This window comes from Trichosurus vulpecula, chromosome 9 (assembly GCF_011100635.1).
Source record: "Trichosurus vulpecula isolate mTriVul1 chromosome 9, mTriVul1.pri, whole genome shotgun sequence".
Taxonomy (NCBI): domain Eukaryota; kingdom Metazoa; phylum Chordata; class Mammalia; order Diprotodontia; family Phalangeridae; genus Trichosurus; species Trichosurus vulpecula.
This window is the reverse complement of record NC_050581.1, coordinates 48380579-48394892: the sequence shown is the minus strand read 5'-3', so window position 1 is coordinate 48394892 and position 14314 is coordinate 48380579. Positions and strand designations below refer to the sequence as shown.

Genomic DNA, 14314 nt, shown 5'->3' with positions numbered 1-14314 from the left:
GCCTCCTCTTGTTTCCTGTACAAGTCAGATGGGGTTTTATCACACTTGTTTTAAGTGTCTTGGTCTTTTTTAACCTACTTTCTCCTTCCCGTAACATGTAGATAAGTTACTGGCACTGTTTCATGTTACCAGCAGACCTTTCACAAAATAAAACCAAAATTGAACAGAGAGAGAAGTTATTTGAAGAAAATGTAATTTAGCCTTAAATTCAAGTATAGCAACATAGTAAGATAAATGTACAATTGAAATTTTTATGTTGAAATATGTTGCTTAGAATTAAAACTATGTTAGTAAGGATAACTTTTACTATTTTAGTTCTCTTGCAAAACCAAAAATATGGCTTCTAGCTTAAAGAAATACAATCCAAGAGCCCTGAGCCTGGAACTACTAGCACTTTGTTATTTTTACAAAATGAACATAGGTTGGTTTTTTTTTTTGTAGGATTGCATAACTACTTTTTGTTATCAGATTCTTCTCAGTTATCTTGAGATGTTTTTGCCTTTCTTGATTCGCAGAGCTAAATTAATTTTAATGCACTTTGTTTTAAAACAAGAAATTAAGAGAGTTCTTATAACACTTTTGGTAGGAGCAAGGCTGGGCAGGAATCCTGAAACTCCATTAGAAGTAGAGTATCAAAACTTGAAAGAATTTGAAAATCTGTTGAACACATAGGGTTTAATCCACCTTTTCCTTTATCTTAGAGGTAACATGGTTTCCAGACAGCAAAATGGACTTTGATTCAGGTTCCAAATCTTAGTTCTAACACTTGGTGATTGAGGAAAATCATTCTGTTTCTCAGCTTCTGTAGCTGCAAAATGAGCATAATATTCCCATCCTGTCACCCTTGGAACATGGGAAGATCTGTTAGTTAATATGAAATACCAAAAGGCAGGGCTAGACTGTAGTTCATGGTAAAATAATTCCAAGAGTTTCATTGGACTGCAGCACTACGAGATGGTAGCTAAAAAATCTAATTCAATCTTTGATTGCATTAATAGAGGCTAGTGTCCTGAACAAGGATGGTGATAATCCTCCTCTACTCTGCTCTGGTCAGGCCACATGTATAGTACTGAGTTTAGTTCAGGGCACCACATTTTAGGAAGGGCATTAATAAATAGGGGTGTACCTGGAGGAGGGTGATTAGGATTATGATAGATAGTTCTATAGGCCATGCCTCATAAGAATCAGTTGAAGGGACTAAGAGTATTTAACCAGGAACACAGTAGAAGTAGTGATTTGGGGTGAGGGGGACAATGGCAGAGGACTACCCCCGTAGCAGACATTTACTAAACACAGATTAATTGACAGGGTCAATTGATTGTTTAAGTGTAGTGAGTTATAACATCGTGAAAAGTAGACACCTCTGGCAACCTCACTGGCTCATGTCTAAGACCTGCTTTAATAAATTAGGGTGGTCATAGGATCATGGGTACCTTAGAGATCTGAAACATCTCCCATAGGTGAATCATTTATCCTTTACACAAGAAGATTTAATGTTACTGATATCATTCTCTGTTAGAGAATTCTCACTGAGATGTTCCATGAGTCAACAAGCTACTTGCTTTTGTTACTTACATGTTTGCTCATTTAGAATACTAATGATCTACTTTGGGTTTCTCAGGCATTAATACCCATTGTGATATGCTATCCTGTTGTCTTTCCAATATATGTTATTTAAATCAGACATTAAATATTGTCTTCTACATATCAAAGCATCTTAACTTCAAATCATGATTATAATTTCATTATGTATTATAGTATAACCCTGACCTCATGTGTGAACTAAGAATTAATGATGGTGTTAAGCACGCATATCCATGATTCTGAAAGTAATAATAGGTTTCTGGGAGGTAGTTGATAGTGATTGGAGGAGGGGGTGAATAGATGTCTATAAATCAAGTTCCCTAATTGGTAGGTTATAAAATGTTTCCACAAAGAATTAGAACTCAATTTGTGTTTTCCATTTTCACATGGTTATTGTGGTTTATCACAGTAATCCCTCAGTGGAATTATAGCTCCATAATGCAGTTATCTCCTGAAGCATTCAGCATCTTATTCTGGTTAAATAAGAATATTTAGTAGAATAAAAGAAAATTCCCAGTGTAAGCTTCCATTGCCCATACAGTAGGTTTACACTTAGAAAATCCTTATAGCTATCTTTTTCTATAATGGACAATAGAAGCCTTGGAGTGAGACCAGAATTCAAATCCCGCTACTCATAAGCTTTGTGATCTTGGGCAAGTTACTTTTCTCTGACCTTCAGTTTCCTCTAAATGAGGATAATCATAGCACCTACTTCATGAGGTTTTTATGAGGACACAATGAAATAACATAAAATGTAGTGCTCATTTTAAAGTGTTATAGAGTTGTAATTTCATTGGCATAGGGAACTTCCAGTGAGGAAACTCCCTTTGCCAATGCAGATCCAATCAGTCAACAGGCACTTATTGAGTGCCTTCTTTGTGCCAGGCACTGTTCTAGGCATTGACAAAGAATGAAGCAATTCCTTTTCTCCAGGTGCTTAGAAATCATCTGGCCCTACACCTTCACTTTATAGATGAAGGAACTTGAGTCAGAGAGAGAGGTTAAATTACTCTTTGATGAGTGGTTAAGGAATGGGATTTTGTGGTTAATTGAATAAGCTTAGCATAGTGAATAGGAAGGTCTTGGAGTCAGAAAGTCTTGGGTTCAAGTCCTTCCCCTGGCACATACTGGCTATGTGACCCTGGGCAAGTTACTTAACTTCTCAGGGCTCTAGACAACTCTTTTGGTCTATAAGTTGCAAGAAAGTGCCAACTTACATTTGTAGAGGGAGTTTCCTTATCTGGGAATTCTCTATACCAGTGAAAACACATGTACAGTCCCTATCCCCATTATCTTAGCATTAATATGTGTGTTTCTTGAAAGTTTGCATTCCTGATGAATTGAACATGATGCAATTCTTAATAGAAGGACACTTTACATAGATACTTCAGAAAACTCTGATTTTTCAGTAGGTTCTCTCCTCTGGAGACTACCTACGTAACTTAAGAGATAGTCTGAGAGAAAAGTTATCACTTTGTTGCCAGCTTGGTAATAAGCTTCTCTGTATTTAGCTAGGCTGATCCTCACAAAATAAATACACAGAGTATTCAGTAACGCATAGGATGAACTATAGTTCTTAACATAGCGAGTCAAATTTGGCCTCAGAGGTACTGCTGAGATGTAGTTGAATGAGACCCATAACTGAGATGTGACTTTAGAAAGGAATATCTAATCCAAAAGAAGCAAGATAGGTAATAGACTTCGATGAGAGTGGGGCTGGGCTGATGTTAAGAAGAAATACCAGAAACTGTTAATGTATCAGTAGTCTAAGGGAATGAACACATAGTTCTCAAAAGAAGAATTGAAAACGTAAAAACCATATGAAAGAATGCTCCAGATAACTAATAATAAGAGACATGCAATCCAAGCAACTCTGACCTTTCACCTTATACTTAGCAGATTGGCAAAGATGACAGAAGATGGGAATTATCAGTGTTGGAGGGATTGCGGAAATACATGGAGCTGTGAGTTGGTTCCATTCTGGAAAGTAATTTGGAATTAGGCAGTTAAAATGACTAAAATGTTTCTCTGCCCTTTTACCTAGAGATCCCAGTAATAGGCATATACTACAAGATATCATTGACCATTAAAAGAAAGGATCCATATACACCATGATATTTATAGCAGCATTTTTTTGTGGCAGCAAAGAACTAGGAACTTAGTAGATGCCCATCAAATAGCTAAACAAGTTGTGGTCTATAATATAATGAAATGTTGCTGTGCTACAAGAGACAAACGTGACGAATACAGAGAAGCAAGAAAAGATTTATATGAAAGGATGCAGTGTAAACTAAGTAGAGGCAAGAAGTAATATAGACAATGGTGACAACATTGTAAATGAAGAACAACCACTAAACAGTTGAAAGTGACTGTTGTGAAGTTAAAAAACCCACAGTTGGCCAAAAGAGGAGACATGGGAAGACGCTTCTCCCCCCACTCCCTTGCCAAACTAGTTGTCTGTGAGTGTGGAACATTGCATAGAACATCAAATTTTTTTGACGTCTTAATTAGTTTTGTTGAATTTTTCATCTTTAAAAAAATTCCTTATTATAAGAGATAATTCAACTCCCCAGCAGAAGTTGAGGAGAATGGTGGGAAATTTCTCTCCAAACTGGCAAGCATCCGTCTCTCTGTCTTGACTTCCTTGGTGATACCTGTAGGTATCAGCCTCTTCGTACTACCTCTACACACGTTGTTCCTCTGGTAGAGTGTAAGCGTTTTAAGAGTAGGGATTGTTTCTCTTTTGTCTGAATATTTCAAGTGCCTAGCACAGTTCCTGGTACACAGTAAGCAATAAATGCTTGTTGAATGATCTACTTTGTAACTCTAGAATGCACTTAATATGTGATATTGTCTATTTTAACTATCTGTCAAAGACTTCTATTCCATTACATACCATACATATCTTATCTAAACTTGTGTCTCTCCCAGCACATTGCTTTGTACACAATACATACTTAAATATTAAAGGCATAGACATTCAGACACTGGATCAGGAACTGAAAGGGACCTTGTTTTGTGCATAGAAGGCCAAGGTCCAAAGAAGCTGAGTCACTTGCCAAGGTCACTCAGGTTGTGAGAGTCAGGTTTCAAGTCTAAGGGAGGTAAGTGCTCTTTCCTTTACACGATTTTGCACAAATCTTCTCATTTCTGTTGAAGGTTAAAATATGTCTTGGAAATAAGTGAATGAGTGTGTATATATGCACAGGTGTTTTTTGGTTTAACCCTAGCTGAAGCAGCAAGGCATCTTGAGGGATAGAAAGGAGGAAGAGGTGGGTGAGTGGAGACCCTAAACCCAGAGGTCATCAAAATAGCAGTGTACTCCAGACTGCTGACCCTGCTTCCAGCTGAGCACCAGCAGCCACCGTCTGGGGAAGGCTAACCCTCCGGAGATGGGGCCTGGTGGCTGTTTCTGTAGATGCTGTATCCCCTGCTTCCCCAGCAGCCGGAGACACTTAAGACCCAGGAAAGAAAGTTCTGACCACTAAAGTCCTGGGAAGTGTCAAATAGTTCATCATCAAAAACAGATAAAGATTTATCAGTCGAAATGATGTTAAAGAAGCGGCATTATCTTCCACTTTGATATTGCACCCCAAGAACTATGGGACTCTCCTGTTTGACTTTTAGTTGGAACCTTCTCTGTGCAATGTCTCCCTTATTAGAATGTGAGTTTCTTGAGAGCAGAGACTCTTTCTATTTTTATCCTTAGCGTTTAGTACAATGCTTTGTGTATATAGTAAGCACTAAGTAGGTGTTTTTTTCATTCATTCACATTATTGTGGCCATCCTGTATATTCTCCTGGTTCTACTCATTTTATTCTGTGTCAGTTGGCACGGATTTTTCTGAGTTGCACTGAATCCGTCATATTTGATATTTTTTTGCAACCAAGTATATCCACTTTGTTTTCAGTTCTTTGTTACCAAAAACAGAGTGCTGCTATAAATGTTTTTGGATATCTTACTCCTTTCCCTCCGCCCCCATATGCCTTGTAGTTGTATTATGGGGTCAGAGTATGTGTAGTTTTGTACCTTTTGGGTATAATGCCAAGTTGTTTTGCAGGGTGATTGGAACAATTCTCAGCTCTAGCAACAGTACATCAGTGTACGTATTCTCCCGCATCCTTTCCAATAGCTTTGACTTTTTGTCATCCCTGCCAGTCTGATGGAAGCTGTTATTGCAGAGCTGCTTTCATTTGCATTTTTATTAGTGATTTGGAGCATTCTTTCGTGTGGTAGGTGATTATTTGAGCTACCTTGTTTGGATTTTTCAGATAGATGAAAGTTTATTGTATTTATGTCTTTACCAATACAGTACTCCTTGATCTATAGCTTATTCCCTTAGAGGAGTGCATTTTCATGTCAGTAGCAGTACCTATTTAGGTTTTGGTTTTCACATTAGCTTTAGTTGCATTATCAGATCCCTATGTGGGTATTTTGTATTCCGGATGTACTTTTGGACTTCAGTTTGGCATACAATCCATGCATACTTATCATCATCTTGTAGTTTATTCAGTCTTCTATATACCTATTTTATCAGTTTTTTCTGGAACAAAAATCTGTATGCCTTTTGGTGGTTATATCATGTGCTTACAACTGGTAGCCTGTTTCAAAGCCGTCCAGGCCAAGATGGTCGTTTGTATTTTGATTCCTCTTATATTGCTGTGATCATCGTTGATTTTGAATAGCATGATAATATGTGTACGTCAGTTGAGAACACAGCGTCTCTCCGTGTGTTTGCAGGCTTAATCGTCCAAAGGTCTAAAGAACATGTGCTAGGTGATTGGTTTAGAAAGCTCTTTGTATTGTTGGTTTATTTGAAATGGACAGGGATTGCTTAGGTTTGGGGGGAGGTTAGGTGGCGCAGTGGAAAACGCACTAGGCCTGGAATTGGGCCTCAGACGCTTGCTAGCTGTGTGACCCTGAGCAATTATTTAACTTGTGTTTGCCTCAGTTTCCTCATCTGTAAAATGAGGATAATAATGGCGCTTACTTTCTAGAGTTGTCATGAGGATCAATGGGACAATACTTGTAAAGTGCTCAAGGACAATGCCTACTATAGAGTAGGTGCTATGTAAATGTTAAATATGATTTTGGTTTTATTATTATTGTTACTAGTGTTGTATTACTTCTTCTAGATACTGATCCAACAATGAAGTATTGAATTTCTTTTTTTTTTTTTTTTTTAGTTTTTTGGCAGGGCAATTGGGGGTTAAGTGACTTGCCCAAGGTCACACAGCTAGTACATGAAGTATTGAATTTCTCAGCTCTCCCTTCACTATACTATATTCATCAAACATATATACATACATACGTACATATATATATATATATATATATTTATATATGTGTGTGTGTGTGTGTGTGTGTGTGTGTTCCTAAATCCTGAACTTTTCTAACTTCTGTGTTTTGGGAAGGTAGTATATGAAACTGTTAACTTCCCCTTAGTAAGACCTTTATTGAGATATAATAAGACTAGTGGGAAGGAAGTTGCTTGTCTGAGAAAATAGTATTTCCCTTTTGTTCTCACAAATCTTTAGCATCATTTATAGATTTGTTACCTAACATAAAAGGTAATGGTATTTTAAAAGCATGGATATTTTCGTGAGCACAAATTGCACATATCTTTTTAAGAAAAAAATTATTCTCTCATGATGAAGTCCCATAATTGATCTTAGTAGCCTCGAGGACACCTATAGTTGTAATGGCCAAGTTAAAGGGATTTTAAGGGAATTTCCTTTCTGTTAAGAGAATTAATCTCATTGCATGTTCCAGTTACTCAACATGACTTTGATTTATGCTTTCTGCTTTGATAGATGGATCCAAGTAGAACTTTAGTGAACGTTAATGCTAATCAGTAACTTAAATTTGTGACCACAGTGAACTTCAAATTGCCTAGTTTACTCCCAGGCAGTATCTTTGGTGTTACAAGAATGTAGTTTCTTTAAAGCCTTCATTCTTTGGCTATTGCTAGGGAAAGATGTAAATATCAACATCTGTCCTCATTGAGATGTACTTAACTGAAGGCTGCCTTATTTTACCCTTCAGGTTTATTTGCATTTTAACCTGGATCGAAATCTTAAGCTAAAAGGATGATGTTGCAGATCCTTATTGCCAGATAGGCAGATAATGTTGTTCAGTCACTTCAGTTCTGTCCAACTCTCTGTGACCTCATTTTGGGTTTTTCTTGGAAAAGATACTAGAGTGGTTTGCCATTTCCTTCTCCAGCTCATTTTACAGATGAGGAACTGAGGCAGACGGAGTTAAATAACTTGTGTACAGCTAGTAAGTGTCTGAGGCCAAATTTGAATTCATGAAGGTAAGCTTCTATCCGCTGTGCCACCTAGTTGCCTGCCCCTAGACAGGTATGGGGGTGTAATATAGTCAGAGATTCAGAACTCTTGGAATTCCTGCATTCATTCAGTCAGTAAGCAATTATAAGGTACTTATTACGTGCCATGCACTGTTTTCTTCTGTAAGGATACAGTCAATCGACTAGCATTTATTAAGTGCCTACCATTTGCCAGGCACTGTTCAACACTGGGGATACAAAGAAAGGCAAAAAACAATCCGTATTCTCAGAGAGCTCATTGTGAATGGGGGAGAAAGATAGGTTCAAAAAGATAGATACAGGATTAATTTTGGGTATTCTTAGAGGGAGGTACAGAAATGCTCTGAGTAGACAAATGAAGCATATTGTTCGAGAAATAACAAGGAGGCCAGGGTCACTGGATCACAGCATATGTTGAGGGAAGTAATGTATAAGAGGATGGCAAAGATAGACTGGGGCCAGTCCCTGCCCTCAAGGAACTCACATTCTAATGGAGAGGACAGTAAGGAAACAGTTACATAAATGAGATGTATACTTCTGTGCTCAGTCAACAAGCATTTGTTAAGGGTTTACTGTGTGCAAGGCACTGTGTTAAACAGCAGGGATACATAGAGGAGCAAAAAAAATTGCTGCCCTCTAGGCACTCACATACAAACAACTGTGTATATATGAGATCCATACAGAGTAAAAGGAAAGTGATCTCTGAGGGAAGGCACTAGCAGTGGGGGATGGGGAAAGGCCTCCTGCAGAAGGTAATATTGGAACTGAATCCTGAAGGAAGCCAAGGAATCTAGGAAATGGAGGGGAAGAAGGATAACATTCCAGAGACAGTGAATGGCCAATGAAAAGGCTGAGTCCTGTGAAGGAGTGTTATGTGCTAAAAACAGCAAGAAGGCCGGTATCATTGGCTCAGAGCGCACATTCTCTGTCTGCTCTTGTATGCCTGGTTCTTTACAAGTTGTATATGCCGGTAGAATCTGAGTCTTCTGATTCCACATCTACTGCTATTGAGGACTGCCTTCAACATTAATGGAAGGATAAAACATTTCCAAAATAAGTATAATACACGGTAGATTGTGAGGAGAAAGATCAGACAGTCTGCTTTAGAAAAATCTGAGAAAGGAGTGATGACTTTCTGCTGAGAGAATTAGAGAAAGCTTCATTGAAAAGGCTTCACTGAGCTAGGCCTTGAAAGAAGAGAAGGATTTTATTTGCTAGAAATGAAGACAAAGGGAGTGGGCTCCAGACATATACAGACATGATTCAGGATGATGGACCGAATCTGAGAATGTGAAATTTAATAGGGATAAATCTAAAGACTTGCACTTGGTTTACAAAGATGAACAGTGCTCCCGATTAGGGCTGAGAGGATTAGACAGCAGTTCATATAAAAGAAGATCTAGAGTTTTTAGTAGGCTTCAAGCTCTGTATGTATAGAGAATGTCACAATAGTAGCTTAAAAAGCAAATGTATTCTTAGGCTACTTTACTAGAGTTAAGTATATACAGAACAAAGGAGTCTGTTAGTCCTGCTATACTTTCCTGGGTCAGAACACTTCTGGAATATTGTATTCCTTTCTGGACACCACATTTTAGTGTAAGGGTGGGAATCATTGAGTTGGTCAGTCAATTACCCCATGCCACTTAAAAGTAAGTGACAAGATGATACACCCTGGTATCTTAACCAGATGAGAACATTTCTCAATAAATCAGTCAAAGACTTTAGACTAAAGCTGGACCGTATCCAGAGGGTGAACCAGAATGGTGAAGAGACTTAAACCTATGCTATATAAGGATAGGGTAAAGGAATTTTAGATGTTTGACCTGGAGAAGAAAAGATTGTGTGTGTGTGTGTGTGTGTGTGTGTGTGTGTGTGTGTGTGTGTGTGTTATGCGATCATAAATCTAGAGCTAGAAGACACCTTAGAGGTTGTCTAGTTCAACTCCCTCATTTTCCAGATGAGGAAACTGCGGCCCAGAGAGGTTAAATGATGTCAGAGTTCATACAGGTATTAAATTGAGAGCTAAGACAATGGGGGAGAGGGAGCCATGGGAGGTTTGAAGAGGGATGAAAAGGTTTAGAAGAGCCATTGTGGAGAGCGGGATAGTGAATCGATAAGGGAGGTATAGTAGGATTGCCTAGTAGCAGAGAAGGCCTAGTTGAGGTGGTGTAATATTTTAAATTTGTAGTGGATCCAGTCAGAATGGTTATGTGATTTTCTCATCTTTCATTCAGTAGTATGTGTGTTGGAGCAAAGGCAGCAAATGATAGGTGTGATCTAAGGCTGAGGTTTGGTAAGGCTTAATTGATGACATGATAAGGGAGCTAGGGATTCAAGAGAGGAGGACAGTGTAGAGTTGAATTGCTTCACCAAAGGGTCAAGATGGGGTCAAAAAAGGGGAGAGTGGTTAGTGCAAGGGAGAAGTCTGAGAGAGAATTGAGGAGTCAAAGGATTGGAGGTCATAGTGTGGAAGAAGAATAGGGTTTTTAAAGGAAAGGCAGAGGGAAAGGTGAAAAGCCAATAAATTATGGATGAATAAGAGGATTTTGACATTATTTGATCATGGAGGTGTTGCACTTGTGGAAGATGGCAAGATCAAGAGCGTGACCATCTTTGTGTGGCCGATTTAGGCCACTTAAGCACATTTGTCTGTTAATGTGCTCTATTTTTTCTTTTTAAGAACAAAGGCTTAAAAACCCTTATAACTTTTGTCTGTTAACAGTTTAGTTGAACTTATCTAAGGTAAATTAACATACTAAGTATGGTTGTTATTTTACATTCAACCTTGTAATTTAGATTTTTTTTTGGAGGGGGAAGGCAAGGCAGTTGGGGTTAAGTGACTTGCCCAAGGTCACACAGCTAGTAAGTGTCAAGTGTCTGAGGCTGGATTTGAACTCAGGTCCTCCTGACTCCAGGGCTGGTGCTCTATTCACTGCATCACCTAGCTGCCCCCTAGATTTTTTTTTTGGTAGTATAAGACATTATTCAGATAGCATGCATTTATTAAGTGCCCACTATATACCAAACATTGTGTTAGACCCTGGAGATACAAATTCAAAATAAAAATCTCTGCCCAGGAGGAGCTCACATTCTGTCGGAGGAGACAACATATGTATGTGTTTGCATACCTATGAAATAAATAAAAGATAATTAATTAGGGGAGGGGATTAGTAGCTGAGGGGGAGAATGATGGACCAGAAAATGATTCCTAGAGAAGGTGATACTTGAATTGAGCTTTGAAGGAAACTAGGGGTTCTGAGAGGCAGAGGTGAGTTGGGAGTACGTCCCACCCGTACACGTATAACAGCACAGAGATGGAAACTGCAAAGAAGTCCAGTTCTCTGAACTGTAGTGTGCAGATGGGAGTAATATGTAATAAGACAGTAAGGTAAATTGGAGTCATTCTTTGAAGGGCTTTAGATACTGAATAGATGTTTGATTTTGATCTTAGAGGTACTAGAGTGTATTGAGGGGAAGGAGAGAGAGGTAACATGGTCAGAGGTGTGCTTTAAGAGAATCATTTTGGCATCTGTGTGGAGAAGGGAGAGGCAAGCTGACTGAGTAAGAGATTGTTGTAATAGGTCAGGAGGTGGAGGCCTGAATTAGGCTCATTGCTGGGTGGGTAGATAGAAGGGGACATAAGCAAAAGATACCGACATCCTAGGTTAAGTCAAATCTGAAACAAAATTTAACTTCTTAGAGGATGTGCTATTTCTGCTTTTAAAATTGGTGTCATAATGGAAGAAAATAAATCCTACCTATAACCCTGTATTAAGGGTTAAAGTTGATTCAACTTTTCCATGATAATTGTGTTTTAAAGGTTTAAAACACTTTTAAATATTGTTTCCTAGTTAAAACTTGACATATAGGAAAAAATAGAATGGCAGTAGCAAGTCCATGTTTGAGTTTCAAGTTTATTTTGTTAACCACTCCCTAATTACATTTTAGTCTGATTTAGCAGTATGGGCCACTGCCCAGAGTTTGCCACTTCTGTTATAGTGTATTTGTGACCTTGATCCCAAGCAGCTGCTGGTGACATGGGTAGAACAGCAGTAGGAGTTAGGAATACCTAGGGCTTGAATCCTGACTCAGACATCTGCCAGCTTTGTGACCTCAGACAACTCACTGAATCTCTCAGCCTCAGTTTCCCTATCTATAAAATGAAGATGATAATAGCACCTGCTTTACAAGCTGATAAGGAAGTTCAAGTAAGATAATGTCTTGTAAAGCATTTTGCAAGCCATAAAATGGTGTTTAAATGTTAGCTGTCTTATTATTATTTATATGGTTACTGTTTCCCACCTTCCCAGTGGTGTAGATCTAAACCTCTCCTATGATTTCTCACACTGTGAGGCTCTTGTCCAAGTTCTCTTACAGAGCTTCTACAGGGGATCCACCCAAAATGTGAGTACCTTTCTTTAGGTTTCTAGATATCATTCAAGTACCGGTATAGCAGAACTATCTTATTAATTATCCTTCACTCTAGCCATATGAGAGACTCACCTCCTTTTCTGGTCATATGTCTTTTTGGTAACGTTTATGCTGCACTTTCTGCACACAAGTCATTAATACTTCACCCTTCATGATATATAAGTACTTTTTTTTTGCAATTGGTCTCTATAAAATAATGGAAAATATACATACTACACTATAACATGTTATCAGTGAGTTTGTAGTTATTTACAGATAGAATCTTATAAGTTAATCCGTATGAGTTTCATGATCCATCTAGTATCCTTTTGGCGAAGCTCTACATGTAGTCTTTAATATGCTTTTGGAAATATTTTGATTTTGTTGTTATCTGTTCTAAAACTAACTTGTATTCAACTGGGAGTTGGTATTGAAATAAACAGTTTTTAAGATCTATTCTTTTCTTCTCCTTGTTTTTAGGCAAGTAAATAAAAAGTCTTTGATATTCCCTGTTAGAGTTCTTCAAAAGAAAGATGGCATATTGATCTATGTTTTAATGAACCAATAATATAAATCAGATGTTGACAGAAGTTTCCTGTCCTCTCAAAATATGTTAGGGAGGCTTTTGTTTTGTGATCAGTATTCTTTTGATGGTTGAAAACTAGTATAATGTATGGCTTTGTGTATAGGTCATTTTTTAACTAGGGATTTATGTGAATAGTGGAACAGTAGAATGGATAATCTAAAATGAGGTGAATAAAAATTCATGATTAGTTTTAGATTTTAGGATCATAGGGTTTTTAGAGGTGGAATGGATTTGACAACAAATTTAACTTCCTAAATATATTTTACTTTAGTCTATATTTTAGTTAGTATTTCTTGTATATATTTGTATTTTTGATTAAGAATGCCTGAAAGTAGACTTACATAATATACTAGTGATGAAAAATCTGTTGTGAGTAATTCATGAGGGTAAACGGAAAGTTGTAATTTATTGAACTGCTTTGATTGACCAGGGAAAAGTGATTTTGTAAAACATTAACTTAACATTTGTTCTTTTGGAGAATCTTTTTATGTGGATAAACGTTTCTCTGTAGCAAATTAAAGTGAGTCTTCACATACTTAAAATGTGTCCTCCATGCTTGAATCTTCTAGGCAAAGTCCAGCATTAGGTGTTTCATTAAACCAACTGAGTCACTGGAAAGATCTCTTGAAATAAATAAGCAGAAAGGAAAGAAAAGGCTGCAAAAGAGACCCAACTATAAAAATGTTGGTGAGGAAGAAGAAGAAGAGAAAGGCCCTGAAGAAACCCAGGAAGATGCTGATAAGGCTAAAGGTATAGAAGGCAGTTCAAAAGGCATCAAGACAAGTGGGGACAGTGAAGGTGAGTAGATCAATGAATCAAAAAATATGTTGACTGATATTTAATTAGAAATACTGTTTCTGTCAAAATAAATTTCTTGTTTGTAATATATATTCTTTTAATTCAATTATAGTCCTCTTTTACCTGGTTTTATGTAAAATGTAAAGTACGTTCCTTAAAAAAATCTTTCTAATTGGATTTTTAAAAAATTAAAATTTCTTAGATATCTTAAGAAAGTTTTATGTTGTATTTTTTTGTAAAACAATAATCTCTTTGTAAATTCAGATTTTCAGGTAGCAAATGTGTTTAAAGTGAGGTGTACCAGTACTATATATACATTTGCTTAATAAGTAGAATCTTAAATTCCTTTTTCCTTTTGATATTTCTGGTTTATTTTTTACTTCCCATCTCAATGTAATCTACCATTCAGAAAGTAGTATTCGTGTTTGTAGAAAACGTTGCTTATAAAATGTCGTATAATTCCTTCTGTTGTGTTTTAAGCCTATGTACTTTAAGACCTTGCAGAATCTTAAAGTTGGAAGGAACCTCAAAGGTGATCTGGTCCAAACCATACCTGATCAAGAATGCTTTCTACAACATTCCCAACAAGTCTGTTCTTTGTGAATGGT

The 14314-nt window shown here is 37.4% G+C and overlaps 1 protein-coding gene across 3 annotated transcripts in view; it reads left to right on the top strand.

Moving 5' to 3' along the window:
• Positions 1 to 14314, top strand: part of CLEC16A (C-type lectin domain containing 16A) — a 234537-nt gene that overhangs the window by 39351 nt on the left and 180872 nt on the right. For all 3 annotated transcript variants that reach the window (XM_036739004.1, XM_036739005.1, XM_036739003.1), the window contains exon 10: positions 13478 to 13706. In XM_036739004.1, the coding sequence (XP_036594899.1) occupies positions 13478 to 13706 (229 nt within the window). The remainder of the gene's footprint in view (positions 1 to 13477; positions 13707 to 14314) is intronic.